Below are 16477 nucleotides of genomic sequence, written 5' to 3' on the forward strand. Positions count from 1 at the left end.
CGTCGTAGTCGTCATCGTCGTCGTCGTTGTCGTCGTCGTCGTTTATCCTACTGACACACTTTAAGTCGCGTACCTTGTACGGAGAGCAAAGCCTCGGCCTTGGCCACCTTCGCTAATATCTGCACTCTTCAGGAAGAATCAGCCTGGAGAAGGCGATTGAATTCCGTGCCACGTGTTCCCCGGTTCGCTGAACACTATTCTCCGAAACGCGACGTCGCGTTGGTATTTATTTTTAAATACTCGGTAAGCTTCGACAGGACACCACGGTGTTCCCCTTTCATCGATACATGGAAGTTTCCAACTAGGTGTATCCGTACGTAACTACGAGCATATGGTTTCACGTGACGACTAGCAACTGTCCGCTATATAATAGGTCCATAGTCGGACACGACGCAAAAGAACAGGAAAAATTGAGCTTCGCACTTCAAACGCTGCCTTTTCGCGTGCGTGATACTCGTGTCGTGGTAGATCGTACGTCTCCTCTTGACGTTTCAGGCGCACTCGATGAATCGAGACGAAGGTGTCTCGTGCAATAAGCTTTCCACCGAAAGAAAAAAGAAAAAAATAAGGAAAAAGGAAAAAAAAAAGAAAAGGAAAAAGGAAAAGTCCCTTCGCTGGTTTCACTTTCACTCGAGCAGCGGTAGCACGTCACACACGGTCACAAACACGGAGAAACGGTGTTTGACGTGCACGTAACGAAATCCAGAGGAACATATGCGCGCACGAGCTTACTACGGGCGCGTAAGTAAATACGTAGAGTGGGACAAGGTGCGCAGTAACGAGACACAATGCGCACCGGCCCAAGTCTCGAAGCCGACTGAGGCCCCCCACTACGCTCAACGACGAGTCACCCTTCACCGGCGACTAACAGCTGATTTGGAAAACACCGAGATCCGCCCAGTGACGGATCAACTATATCGAGTACCACCGTCTTGTTGCGTAATAAAGACCAATCTTCCTTCTCGAGTCGACCCGTATCGAGTTAACCGTTTCGCTGCAATACATGATCATCGAATAAAAACGCACACTTCGATGCAATGTGAGCTTCGTTTGGTTAAAACTTGGTACAGGGGAAGAAATCTCCGAAAATCTCTTTACCCACCACGAAGCCACGAATGATAGAACCTCCTTCCCCCGCGTCACTATTTTCTTCAGAGAAGCCTGCTATGCTCGCTAATGTACATAATGTAAAAATATACTTACATAACTGACAAATATATGTATATACTTTTTTTATCAGGTTTCCTTGGGAAAGTAAGTCTGATTACAGCAGAAGGTTCGACAGAGTTTATTACCGTAATATTTTCTATGGATAAGAACTTTATTTACAAACATTTTTAAGAGTAATCTTTAAAAGAGCTCCAAGTATCGCAACAAACATGCACCTTCGAGCAACATGATATTTATAATTCACAATATATATATATTTAATATTCGTATTATTCAAAAAATGCTATAAAAACTTGTCGCTATAGTCGTAAATAAACAAATATATCAATGATTAATACTTGAAGATGTACCTGATACAGCACTAGGGAATTTATGCGCACGTGAAACTAAATCGAAAAATAAATATCGATCGTCGATAAATAAAACGTTGATTGGATCGATAAAGCTACGTATCTTACCAGCAGTCAATAAATGCGAAGTAGAAACGGAAATATAAATTGCAAATCTCTTTTTCCTCTCTATTGCCTTTCATCGATTGTTCAACTTACTGAATCACATATTTTACATTATTCTTTCGAAAATTCCACGAAATCTCGTAATGAGTTAATTTTACGTTACTATGTACCGATAAATTAATCAAAATTGAACTCTCGCGTACTCATGTAACTATGACTTCAACATTGCAGTTTAACCTAGTAGAACTAAAAATCTATTAGGACCCTACAATCCTTGAATTACCATAACAATTTTATAATTAGTATATAATAACATGGTACATTTATTATTAAGTATTTGCAAATTTACTTCATGTAAAAGTTCAATTTTTAAAATAAAAATATATTTTTATGGATATTAGAATTGCAGTTATTTCTTTGACAATTTAATTATTTTAATCGGTAAGGTTCCTCACGAACGTAAGATATTACAAGCTTGTATTAACAATGATTATTTAATTATTAATTTTATACATATAGAAAATAATTATAAAGTTTAATTGATTTATTTCAAAACACCATGTTTGCGCGAACAGCAAAAGATAATAAACATTTTGCTTTAATGATTACACTGTACCATTTTATTGTTTGTTTGACAAAGTATCATCTTTTGTTCAAAGGTCAATAAATATTGAAATTCATGCGCATACATAGATTTTATTCTATAGGATCCTAAAATATAGGATTCCACGCATAAAGTTTACATATTAACATCAGATTATTTTGGTACAATGTTCTATGTTCAATGTTTTCAGGCACTATTAACTATGTATGCTAGAGTGATCTTATATAAAGACAAGAAAATCATGTAAGAGAACAATGACAAAGTATACATATGATACTTAATATTAACTCCAAGTCAATCACAAGGTATAGAAATGATTCTAAAATAGCTTCGTATGCCTATCCTTGGAATCTAATTATACAATCTTCAAATAATTCAAAATATTCAGAGATGATTTAATTGTTTAATTGTTTATACATATATATATATATCCAACAATTTTATTGTGTTTACTATTTAAGTAATTACCTCATAAAGTGATCAAAATTTGGCAAGTGAATATTACATAACCTTAAAATTAAACAGCATATTGTTGCATTAAATAGTATATCCTAACATCACGAATGCAAGTTCCATTCAACTTGCATTCGATACAAACAATTTCAAACATATCTTATATAAAAGCTAGATGATTTTTAGAAAGTTGCAACAGTATTATTAATAGAAGCAAAATCTGCGCAATATCAATTTTGTTATAGTTAAAACAAAGTCGCATAAAACGTCATTGACAATTCGAGGTGGCAATCGATTTTACGTTATCACAATCAAAGATAGACAACCGAGATTATCTTTGTCATGAAATTGTATCGAAATGTACACAAAAAGCAGAATATAACGTACCAAATGTCAAGACATGGGTGACCGTGTGCTCTGCACTGGTATTCTCGGGGATTTCAGAGGGTGGGGGTGGCGGTGGAAGTGGCGGCTGCATGACGTTCTCCATGTCACTTCTTGGTCGTTGAATTTGGATGTCACTCACGATACAATTCAATCTTTTTCAACGAAAACGCATTTCACGAAATACACGGGTCGATGATCCTCCTTGTTCGTCGCGAAACGTATATATTTGACTATATGTATGTTGTGTATACGCGTGACAAAATCTCGTACAGTAGCAAAATCGACGAGGAGAAAAGGATTTTATGTCCGTGTTACTCTTGAGGACACCGATTGCACTGGTTGTCAACCCGTAAATCGATAAACGATCCGAGATATTACGTTGACACACTGACGTTCACATGATTGCCACAATTTTTGTTGCAACCGTGATGTTGACGGACGACGAAGTCATGCACGTTTCGATTACCGCGCACACGTACTGCGCAACTTAAGAGGGCGTTCAAAACAAGCGAGCGAATAATCATTCTTTTTCCACTCTGATGAAATTTAAAAATGAGCGTTCTTTCACAATCCGGCGAATGAACGAAAAATTTGGGCTTCTGAAAATTTATAACTTTCCTATATTCTACGGTCCTCATCTTACGTGAACAGGACGAGATCCACCTTGCTCTTTCGCTAGTTACGCTAATGATGACCGTACAGTTTGCTCGATGTTTATTATAACGCTCGGAGATGGTACCGAATAAGCATTAACAATTGCTCTTGTTTTTGCTCGTTCAGTCTGAACATATCCTAAAACACTGACTGCTTCGGTTGATGCGTCAGTGCAGTCGACCGATTACCGACTGTTGCAACACCGATGATCTAGCATTTTCTCTTCTATAACAACAGAGTCTTAATTATTTTTTTATGTTAAAAAGTATTTACGAATCAACCATCAAAAGTATATAACACTTTATCAACAGATAAATGTTAAAAAAAAGTACGAATAATGGATCATGATGTTATTTCAAATAAATGATGGTTATTAAAAGTAAACAGTGACTTTATTTATAATAACAAGTTTTTAACAATAGTAAGATGTTAATAAAAGTCATTATCTAGGCCAGCGTTGTAATTTTTTTGTATAGCCTGAGTTCTTTTGCGCTGTATAGTTCAATCGTTTGGTATTGCTTAAAATGTAATGAAATGCTTCGGTAAATCGTGCTTCCTATACGAATAGGTACAGAAGACAATTTCAATCGCTACTAATCGTTAATAGGAATTATCATTGTTTTTCCTTCGGATTTAAGAAATTAGGTGTAATATATATATTATAAGACACAAATATACTTAAACATTTCGTTGTGTATTAAACGACGAATAAAAATAAACGAATGTAAGTAAGAATAAATTTAAATACGAGTAATGGAATGCATCGTCTGTTTACAAGCGATATCTTATACATTTTAGGTCAGATGTATCCCACCACTCGTATTAACGGAGGTCTTTATATCGTGTTAGTCTTCTCCAATGTATACTTAAAACAGTCGAATAAAATTCTTGATAACTTTATTATTCGAACAGGCTGAATTTTTTTTTTTAAAATGCTTGCTGAACTTTTACCATTTTGGACGAAATACGGGTATCATATGCTAATCTTTATCATATCTTGCAGTGTTTTAAAAGTTTTTTATGAAATATCGAGAAAGGGCGCCATTTTTATTCAGAATAATAAATATACTTCTAATATCTTGGATAATACAATACAGCAACTAGAAGGTAATTTTACCATATTTTATTGCTACTAAAATTTTGAAAAAATTTACGTTATTTAAGGTATAAATTAATTTTACATTATATCGAATGCATTTTATTCTATGTTTTATAATAACAGCTAATTATAAAAACTGAGGTTTATTAATGGTAAAATCACATAGAACAATTATCTCTTTTAAAACATTTTCAAGAAACATTAGAAGATAGCGAAGAACCTGCGCTACCAAAAGATTTAGAACATGTTCCATACAAATATACGAAACCCTCTGAAGCAGAGTTACTTTCTAGAGCTTCTAAGTTTTATAAAATAGTAGCTGCTAGAAGAAGTATCAGATTTTTTAGTTCAGATTCTGTACCAAAAGAAGTTATACACGAGATAATAAAAGCTGCAGGTACAATATCATATTATTACATTCACAAAACTTCTTGTACATCTGAATCCATTTTAGGCACTACGCCTAGTGGTGCGCATACAGAACCATGGACATTCGTAGCGGTATCAAATCAGAAGGTGAAAGAGCAAATACGATGTATCGTCGAAACAGAAGAAGAATTGAATTATAAAAAGAGAATGGGAGTAAAATGGACCACAGATCTACTTCCATTTAAAACCAACTGGATCAAAGAGTACCTGACCACTGCTCCTTATTTGATACTTGTATTCAAACAAATTTATGGAATTTTACCTAACGGAAAAAAGAAAATTCATTATTACAACGAAATAAGCACATCGATCGCTTGTGGTATTCTTATCACCGCTATACAGGTAATACCATTATAATACTATCACCTCTTATGTCGTATACCTATGAATAATATGGATCATAATACGTGAATTTTAAAACTAGTATGCAGGTTTGGTAACTTTAACTTCTACTCCGTTAAATTGTGGACCTGCCATTCGTAACCTTCTCAAACGTCCTCCTAATGAAAAGCTAGTTGTACTATTGCCAGTTGGGTATCCAGCAAAAAATGCAACAGTGCCTGCTCTCCAAAGAAAACAGTTGTCTGAGATTTTAGTAGAAATTGATTGACATGTACGTATTGACAAATCATAAAAAATAATTAGTCTCTGTTTGATAATAATAATACTTTTATCAGAATATTTGCATGCTTGTGGGATAATATAAAATGGGTATACACATAATCATAGATTCATACAAATCCTGTTTTCATAAAAAAACTTATATTTTTTTTTGAGTATTGTTTGTTACTTATGAATTACCTTACATTACACTTTCGCAAATATATATATATATATGTGTGTGTGTGTGTGTGTGTGTGTGTATATATATATATTATTATTATTTATAATTATAGAATATAGTTTTCCTTGGTCAAAGACATGACTTTCAATCTTATAAAGTTATCCTAAAATGTTCAAAAGGGAAAGTAATCCCTGAAATATAGCACCCAAAGAAGTTCTATCATTATGTATTATCTTCCTGCATTCAAAAAATATTCATGGCACACAATAAGACTGTCTGAAGTTAGTGATTCGTTTGTTTGTATAAACTAACGTTTATTCAAATTTGCATACAATGTGTTAAAGATAAGCGATATAAAATGTAAATTCGCTACGTTCAATCGATTCAAACTCAAAAAATGTTTATAGACTAATTCTGATGATATCTAATTACACAATTCCACTTCATTGAATGACCCTAAAATTATTGATTACAAAAAAAAAAAAAAAACAGAAAGAAAAAAAAAACAAATTACATCAATGAGTACCAAATATCACCACAGTATCTTAAATTAAGTACATTCAATATATAAAATATAAAAATACTGAGCTAACAATAAAGGGCATATAGAATATAATTTTCTGCGGTACTGCAAGTCTGTATGTCATAGCTATACTGCTACTAATGGCTGTGTCATTAAGTGTAAAAGCTTTAGTATCATGATACATTACAGATAAACAGGTAGTGTTCTATTTTGTCACTATTTATGAAACAGATGCTATAATATCATGTATTTTTTACTATAATATCAATTTTATTTTAACTCTGTTTCCTTACTTTTGCTTATTTTATGAACCTTGGATCGGACCAAGTCAACGAGCAAAAGGAGCTAGAAGAATTTCGGAAAAATCTGAGATTTCCAAATCGTTTAAAGTGTTTCAAGCATCTTCGAAATCGTAAAAGCAACCGAACTTCGAATGTCAATGGCTAAAAAGTTAATTGGCTCGGAATTAGGAGAGTATTTATCGCGTTTACAATTCTCAAAAACTACTTTCTACTATAATTAAGAAAAAAGAAGCATCATAAAAATTACGTCTCTTCTTTAAAAGTCAATAAAAAATACATTTCGAATCTAAAATCCTATACTGTTGTCGGCAGCTCTTTAAACGCTACATTTTTCATATACCTACTGATAAACGCTACTTCATTAAAATTATAAATATAATACGTTAGTTATCATACTTTTAGTTGCTTGAGATCACCAGTGCCTGAGATATCTAAACGCAGCCATTACGCACTACGAATACTTCGCGATATTTCCACTTATTATCGGAACTTACAAACAAAGGAATTGTTAATGCTGCCAACTCTTTCTTGATGAACTCTTTCTCTTATCAACGAAAAGAAGATCCTCGATCAATGATTGTATACATTAGCGTTAACGTAATACTATATTAAAGGGAAGGACAATGTGCTTTTTTCGAATACTCTCCTAATTCAACGATATAAAGAAAGACAAAAACGGCCAGTGCACCACAGCAAATAGATAAAAAAAAATCCGTGACTTATCTACGAAACAAGACTGTCTTTTAATCACGGCGATGAAATTCTGCTATGCACAGACGGCAAGACCAGGAGCCCTCAGGAGGAGATGCAAGAGGTGGAGACAGACAATACATGTGGTATCCACGATCACAGTCGTCACAGAACAGCAGCTGATCCTAGTTTGGTTCGCGAAAAAATTAATTAGCTTGCAACGATATTACCTAACTAACGTAATGTTTTTTTTCACGTTCTTTTAAAGATAAGCAGAAAGGAAAGAAGTTAGAATCTTATAGCAACAGCATAACGTGGGAAAGGAAGTTCAATTTATGCGAATGAAAATCGAAGGATACTAATATGTTTAATGATTCGGTGCAAAAAGTTGAAAAATTAGAGCGTGACAAAGAAGAAATTGATGGAAAGGAGACCAAACACGAAGGTTGAAGAATGGCTTTGATACGTAATAGAGCAAAAGACAGAAGAAGCTGGGACATACACAGAGTACAGAAATTATAGATGAAGTATTAGGTTCAAATGGAAGTATAAATCGAACCTATCTCATAACTATGAAGCCGAGTTTTTTAAACTTCAGAAGTGTAACTTATTCAGACGTTGTCTATCGTTAATTGCACAAAATTCTTATTAAATGTTCACTAATTTTATGTAAGTAATATCAACAGCACGACGAAGAAAGCAAAATAGATTGGAGTAAGTGTACATAGACTCTTCGTTTGATTATCCGTACAGAAAACAAAGGACCGGATAAATAATGTTTAATACTCACATCGTTGTCAGAAGTACCACATATGGAACAGCATTTGCATTCGATGCACTGCCACCTGTACTTGCGAACAGAAACGATCATGTTCGCTGTGAATTGCAAACAAGTCGGATGCCCTATAACAAGAACGTAGCCAGGTCATGGAACACGTATATGGGACGGAACAGGATAGAACTGTTTTGGACGAGTAGAAAGGTGCTAGGACATTTATCTTGTGCCGAAGAACAGTGAACTCCAAGCTATCATCTTGTTTCAAATATTATTACGTATTTTTTTTTTTGGCATCGATATTGGAAGAGTAACAATTCTCGATTTTAAGCAAAAATTCGAACGATATTTGTACTGAAACAACGCGTGCCGATCTCACAAATCATTATTGACTTTCACCCTTCCTCAGCACTAAAAACGTCCGGAATAATGATACGTTCTGTTATGTTTCCGCACAGAATATTTTATTTCATGATATCTGCGATCTTTTTTTTTTGATGTTGTCTCTTGAACATATTATTGTTTATTTGGAATAATAAGGTGGTAAGTAATAGCGGTGCGTACCTTGGAATAGTTCACGTTCTTTCTTGCGCAGCACAATATAAACGTCACAGACCAGCACACTCTCTCTCCTCTCTTTATATATGTTCACACACATTTTTGTCCATTTTTTCTCATTCTTTCACCTCTTTCATACTATTCTCTGTCCTGTTTTCTCCCTTCGTGTTTTACGTTTCCCTCACTTTTTCACATCTGTACACGCACGCGCACACATACACACATGCTCGCAACTCATAACGTATCACATTTGATATATATATATATATATATATATATAATATATATATTTATATATAACTAGCGTTACTTAAATACTAGATTTGTAAGCCTCATGGGTATTGCTTAATTAAAATTGCCTAATAACAAATCTTCGATTTTTCTTTTTTTCTTTATATAACAAGGAGGAACTATCTCTGCATGCTTTCGTACTCGTATATGTTTGTTTCGTGTTTTTTTCTTTCTTCTCTTTTTTCTTATACCACGTGAGTTTCTAGACACGATAAACATAAGGATTTACCAAGATTGCGATAGTGGATTCGTCTTCGAAGTCATTCCATCGTTACCTGTTAAATTATATAGATATTCTCTAAGAATCTTTCTCGCCTTAAACACATCTATTTTACTTTTTCTTCTCTTTTTATCCTGCTTTCCAAATTTCCGTCTTTCTCTCTCTTTCTCGCTCGCACTCTCACTCCTGATTTTTTTTCTCTTCCACGAATTCTTTTGGTAAAGGCTCGAAATTGCCGTCGACGACGCTCCAGCAAAACACACTGTGGAATCATTTGCCGAACGATATAAAATTATACTTAAGCATAAACACATTTACGAGCGATGATATATCTAAAGAATCGGCTTCTGCACAGAGAACGCTGTATTAGCTAATGTATTTAATTAGACGCACCGTAAATTAGTAATTTACCTGGTTGTTCAACGCTTAATTACACCCTGTCGGACGTACGAATAATAACAAGGGGCGAGGGGAATAATACGCGTATCGTATCCATATAAATCTATGATAATATAACGTTAGCGTTAAAAACGAGTAGCTGCTAATGAAACGAACGCGAACTCTTTCTCTCTGCATTATACTACAGGGAGCTAATTAATTCGATACAGGTTATATCAAAGAATATGTACACTCTGAAATTGCGGATTCCTTGCGTCCAGATGAAATTGAAAAGTTCTCGATTCTTTCCCCCCAATTCTCGGGGGAGTTACTACGGCGAATAACTCTTCTTCCTGTCTTTCACCATAATCAAGAAAAGCAGCCCACCTTGTACCCAAGTATACATACTAGACTTCCTTTACTTACTTTCGGGAAAAGATATTAAAGATGGGGAATACTTTTCAATTTTTTTTCTTTTAGATACCGCGAATCTCCGGTATTCCATCATGCACATACTTATTGAGATATCCTACGTATGAATCGGGCACGAGCTGATCTACGACGAAAAACTCATAAGATGTTATTACAAATAGATACGACGATTAATCTGCAGCGTTCGAATTGATATTTTGTTGTACGAATATCAAAGCGTTTACAAAATTAAGCTATCATATCGAATACCTACAGATACATCTTCTAGTATCGTAGCTAACTCGAAACTCATGGAAAACTGTGTAACCCTCTCGTACACGTATTTCCGCTTTTGTGCCTTCATCTATTTGAACATGCTCGTCATCGGATGACGATTCGAATCGATCGGTCAAGAAGACGATTTTCTATAATACGTGCAACGCGAGACGAAAACGATTAATGCCCAAAACGAAACAGAAGATCTTTTAAGAGCGGCAGCTCTTGAAACGTGAAATATCGATAGAAACGAATCGAACTGACGAGTATCAAAACTGTTCATTCGAAAAGTCAACGAAAAAGGCGAATAACATGATAACGATTGTGCCATGTGAAAAGAATATTTTCTTCCATGATTTTTTTCTATATCTTCCTCTTGTGTCTTTTTTTTTCTTTTACTATAGTTATACATATGTGCTGCGCTCTTAAGATGTGGTCTCTATTGTAGTGGATGTGCGTGTGTACATATACATACGTTATAGATATATGCACATACATACACACGCACATGCAAATATATATATATATATATATATGAGATATATATATAAATAGAAACGGAAAAAAGTTATTTACAAGGCTCGAAAAGTGTAGAAGTATCGAAAACATGGTCAATCCTCTTCACGTCTTACTATGTATAAATATTGTTTCTCTCGGTAAACGATTCACGACTGTGCTGGATAAATATATAATAATATAAAGTATGTATATATCGTATCGTTTGTTATTAAGCTCTCTCGAAATTTCACGATCAATCAACCGACCAATAATCGCAGCAAGCTTTTGTCTTTGTGTTTTCTTCTTCTTCTTAGTTCCCTCTTTTTGTCTTGGTTTTTTGATTCTCCACGAACACGATGCAACGTAAGAAACACGATTACAGCGTAATCAAATCAGAGAACACGAACACATCTTCTTTCAATATGTGCTTCAGCGATACTGTGCAATAGGTATCTTGGATACTCTCCTGAATGGCACCAGCGATTGAAATGAAACCTGACGAATATTCGATAAAAAGAGTAAACCCTAAATATGAAATTTTATACTTGACTGAACCGACTAGACTATTTCATAGTGGATGGACGGGGCGGAGACTTAACATAGATTTCGAAGTAAATATCTACCTAAAGTTTAATCCAAAGCGGACTGAAAGCAAACCAAAATTGCTAATATCTTGCTATAATCGAATCGACCAGACAGAAGCTTTACGTACGAATTTTGAAGCCGACGAGACAAGGACTACGTAGTGAACAAATTCACCAAGCTTCAAATCAACTGAACATCGGTGCTATTCGGAGGTACAATCAGGATTTTTTTTTCTTTTTTTTTTTTTGTATTGTAAACTTTCGTTAATTTCACGCACGAAATACTTCCGTCCCCTTCGAACAAATTCAAGAATTCTTCTAACCTTTTTATATGTACTTCGTCGTCGCTCTATGCATTTATCTATTTTATTTTCCATTTTTTTTTATAAATTTCTAATCCTTAAATATTCAGACCTAGATCTGTAATTCCACGTTGATTTCTTTTTTCTTTTTCTGTTTTGTACATAGAGTTTCATTTTATTTCCTTTTTTTTTTCGTTTTTTTTTTTAAGCATCGTTTTGTTCTGTTTCATTTCGTAAAAATTTGTTTTCCCCTTATAAACTAATCATTGAATTATAGATAAATCACAGTTGATCCGTGCAGTAAAAGGAATTTCTCACGGATAATTCCTATTACTCAGATGCGACCAAATTGCGCCACTGACAAACCGATGATCATTCTTTTCTTTTTTTTTTTCAATTTTCGCTTTTCGTGCCTTGACTAGTGTACGTAAAGCTCGTAACTATATTCCCTTCCGCTTGAATCGTGCAGATAATTAATCGATATTCTCTTTCTCTCTCTTTGTTTTTCTTTGTTTTTTAATTATTGCACACACGGTTGTGTTATCTCGACTATCCTTATCGATGGCCTTGAACATATGTCACACAGTACCCAATTATCATCCTACTTTTATCCAAAATCATTAATTCTCTCTTTTCTCTTAATTTGTTTCTTTTTTTGTTCATCATGATCCTTACCAGGATAAGTTGAACCCTTATCCCAAGAGTACGATTAACACGTTGACTACCATGGCTATGAATTGAATGAAATAATTAAGAAATATTTTAATAAAAAATTACTCTTTAATATTCCTGACTATCCGTGCTATCGATTGTAGTATAGGTGCGTACTGCACTTTCGAAGAATATTTCTTTCGGGCTAGGTAACTTTTATCATGGGAATCAACGCGTTAACGATGAACGAAACGATCGACAAGCACAAACTAACAATTTTGTCCAAGATATAGTAAACGATGTTCAACCGGTAGCTAGCAATAATACAATACAAAGAAGGGCTTTACCGTGTGAACACAAGTCCCATTGTAGTAAGGAGATACAGAAGAGACGAAAGTACGCTATTGGCCACGCGTATGGGGACGACAGCGAATCATAACAACTACTAATTGTAGAATTAATGATTTTTTTCGAACTCTTCCATTAATAACTTGTAACAAGTTTATAAAAAACATTTTTGATAAATTACTACGAAAACATAGATATAAAGCTATATAATTATTATAATAATCTTACTTTTACATTCTTTATAAAAAGAAGACATCAAATTCTATTCGATAGATTTATATGATGGGCTCGTTATACTATAAGATTAAAATGTAAATGGGAGACGAACAAAGCATCACGATATACGTGTAAAGAGTAAAAAAGGAATACTTTACGTATATAAAAATATACATAGAGATTTCACATTTCAGGAAGACGATGCTTCAAATAACTCACATAACGGAATAACAACTGTAATTCTTCGGCATATAAAAAGAACTTCTTCGGGAAGATAAATTACAACAGAACCTTCGTTATCCGAAATCATAGAAAAATAACAGTTCAGATAAGACAAATTTTTGTTGCCTGAAAGTTTTATATTAAAAGCGAATCTCTAACACGAAGTCAACACTTAAAAATGCACGACATAAACAAGCAACCGTATAACAAAGAAAATCAAAGCTATTACGGAGTTAAATAATTCTTAAGACATCCAAAACTCTCTTCGAGCTTTGCCTACGAACGAAGAACCCTAAGATTCTAAGACTTTCCTTGGTTTTCCTCTAGCCTCTTGTTTAGGCTCACCCTAGACCTCCCCTCTTATACTTATTCTTAGTCAACGAAAGCCTACGTTGCCCACGTAAAAGTGTACTGACAAATTCGCGTAATCGAGAGGAGTCGGGTATCTCGAATAGAGTACTGCCCTTGCCTTTATATCGTCCCGTTGGCCAACTTGTTATCTCTGCACAGTATAAACTCCTGATGATTCTATAACGTAGCAACATCCTGAAAAACACGGTGTAATCCTTTCTAGGTAATAACTTTGAGATACCTAAAAACCAACATCCGACATAACAAAGAAAAACAATATTCGTTTGACGAATAAGTTCGAATGAAATGAAAGGAAACAGACACCTCGTCCCCAGAGGCGCAGGCCACTAGTGATGCTATCAAAGCTCGTTACCTTTCGATAGAAGAAGGCAGGGTTTAGATCGACAAACGCAAACGCGACAACCGTGACAATACTATGAAACCGTGAACAAACAAAGCCGCGACTATGGCGACCCTTCGACACACATACATATATACTTAATTGTGATTCGTTCGTCGTGTATACTTGCGCTTGATCTTTTCCTCTGGCTTACCTGAGCGACCGCAATCACTGCAAGAGACCAACTCTTCGGAGCCGCCAGTCTTTTTATTTTCCCTAGCATCGCCCAGACAGAAGTCACAGTAAGGGGACGGTTGCGCAGACTTGCCAACTTTTTTTTCGTTCGTTCCTCCTGGAGTGGGTGGCCCCTCGGGTCTCACCGAAGACGAAGAGGGAGAGGGGACTGCTGTGCCCGGGGATGGAGCTGCCGGCAGGTGTTCTTCTTTCGCCGTAGGAACCGTAGGCGAAGCAGGCGCGACCGTTGTCTGCGCCGCGGCCACCTGTTGTTGGGGTGGTTGTGGCTGCTGTTGCGGTTGCTGTTGCGGCTGTTGCTGCGAAGAAGGAGGAGGAGGCTGCTGCTGTGGCTGTTGCTGCTGCTGTTGTTGCGGTTGTTGTTGTTGCTGCGGCTGCGGCTGCTGCTGCTGTTGTTGTTGCTGCTGCTGCTGTTGCTGCTGAGGCGGCTGTGGCTGGGGCTGAGGCTGCGTGGACGATCCTCCCGCAGCGGTCGCGGAAGGCGCTGCGGGAGAGGGACTCGAAGTACTCGACGAAGTTGCGTTCTGACGACCCCGACGTGTACCACCTGATCACAAACCGACCACATACCCAGTTGCGCTTTGCGTCACAAGCTGATGACCATGCACACTGGCTTAGAGACAATGATTGTTTCAGAGTCAAATTCTGTGTGATGATCGTCAACAATAATCGATTCGGTTATGGGGGATAGGAGCGAAGGGATCGTCTCCATACCCCAGAATCTGAGACAACGTGAACGAGCTGATTAGCAATGATAAGGGTTGGTAATTGATTTCCATGTACGACGATTTATAAATCCCTGTACTTCAGAGGCGAATTTATGGGTTGAAAGATATGAAAAATGCTGTACGAACGTGTATGTCAACTATAGAGGATAAACGCATCAGTCTAGAGTTTAGACAATTTAGTAGTTTATACTTGTATTAGCGAACAGATTCATCGAAGTAGCACGCATTTATAAATCATCTTGTACATCCAGGACCAAAATTCCGATTCACTTCGAATATTATTTTTTGTAAGTACTATCTAGACTATCCAACTGGAAAAAAATTACACAAAATATTATGTTAATTATTCCACGTTCTCAAAAACCAATACCGTTTTCACTTTTAATGAATATCGAAGTAACTCGAAATTTTGCGATAATTAAAATACATAAAAATTTACAAGAAAATATTGAATGCCCATCACTATGAATGAGAATAATAGCTTGTTCTACCGTAACCATCTCTTTCAAAAGTTTTTTTAAGTAGATATTAACCGTTCATAAAATTCCATTGAGCAATTTAAATCTTCTTCTTGAGGTGCAACTATCGGGAGGACAATGAATTTGTTAATTTTGAATAAATCGTACTACAGAAAAACGGTGAATTTAAGGAACTTTTGCAAAAGGTGGTCACTTACCATACAGTCTAGAACACTGTTTTCTTGAATAACCAGAATCGATTATTCGAAACATCACAAGTATTTAATGAAAAGAAACTGGCAACAACAATAAAGAAACAAATGAAATAATATGTGTGTGTATATATATACAATATATACATATATATATATATATATATATATATATATACATATGTAATTGTAACAAGGTGCACATATTACGTCCAACCGATGCATTCCATCACCAAAAGAACAAATCCAACATTCTAAAAACAACGACGTCGAGGTAATCCGTATTCCCAGATTAGACAAAACGACAAACTACATTGCAGTCTTTTTTTGCGAAGCTTTACAGCCTTTCATCCTAGATAGGGAAATCAAAGCCAAAATTACTTTACAGGAATTGAGAGAAGCATCGAACTAAGAGCAAACGAAAACTGAAAAGAAGGGAAGACATCAGCCAATAACACAATATTTATCCATTCCGCTGCAATATGTTCGAATTATTACATTAATCATGCAATTACAGGTGATTATAGTCGTCTCTAGCATTAGGTATGGGTCATTTTTTAACTGTTAATTATTAGGTAACTATAGTCATATTCGGTTCTAGTTACCTTAAACATGTATGTTCAATTTAAATCAGAGGTCACTCCCAGCACTAATTATAGATAATTATAGCGTTCGAAACTTGAATTATTGACAAATACAGTTTTCACCGGGTCTAATTATAGATGACTATAATCACCCCCATCTTCTAATTTTACATACGGTTATAGTCACCTTCACCTCTGATCACAGATAACTATAGTTACCTCTAACTCCAATTATAGGTGATTAAAATAATTCTTCGTTCTAACTACACGTG

The 16477-nt window shown here is 35.4% G+C and overlaps 2 protein-coding genes across 17 annotated transcripts in view; one reads left to right on the forward strand and one right to left on the reverse strand.

The window, feature by feature from the left end:
• LOC100879453 (ribosomal protein S6 kinase alpha-5) overlaps nucleotides 1–16477 on the reverse strand; it is a 43220-nt gene that overhangs the window by 22662 nt on the left and 4081 nt on the right. Inside the window, exon 1 of one of the 3 annotated variants that reach the window (XM_012285682.2) lies at nucleotides 3070–3877. The exons of 1 other annotated variant lie outside the window; for it this stretch is intronic. In XM_012285682.2, coding sequence (XP_012141072.1) covers nucleotides 3070–3172 — 103 coding nt within the window. In that variant the 5' untranslated portion in view covers nucleotides 3173–3877. One more of the 3 variants, XM_003703397.3, reaches the window with a different exon arrangement.
• On the forward strand, nucleotides 4151–13626 carry Iyd (Iodotyrosine deiodinase). 14 transcript variants are annotated; one of them, XM_076540467.1, is made up of 7 exons: nucleotides 4151–4567; nucleotides 4727–4830; nucleotides 5019–5593; nucleotides 5676–5864; nucleotides 6443–6755; nucleotides 6887–7743; nucleotides 7819–8219. In XM_076540467.1, the coding sequence occupies exons 1-4, from the start codon at nucleotides 4482–4484 to the stop codon at nucleotides 5859–5861; spliced, it is 951 nt and encodes a 316-aa protein (XP_076396582.1). In that variant the 5' UTR covers nucleotides 4151–4481; the 3' UTR covers nucleotides 5862–5864; nucleotides 6443–6755; nucleotides 6887–7743; nucleotides 7819–8219. The 14 variants fall into 14 exon arrangements, with proteins under 14 accessions (XP_076396582.1, XP_003703444.2, XP_076396589.1 ...); XM_003703396.3 differs by having other exon boundaries at nucleotides 5019–5219; nucleotides 5277–5593; nucleotides 6443–7743; XM_076540474.1 differs by having other exon boundaries at nucleotides 4151–4447; nucleotides 4522–4567; nucleotides 6443–7743.

This window comes from Megachile rotundata, chromosome 15 (genome assembly GCF_050947335.1).
Source record: "Megachile rotundata isolate GNS110a chromosome 15, iyMegRotu1, whole genome shotgun sequence".
Taxonomy (NCBI): Eukaryota; Metazoa; Arthropoda; class Insecta; order Hymenoptera; family Megachilidae; genus Megachile; species Megachile rotundata.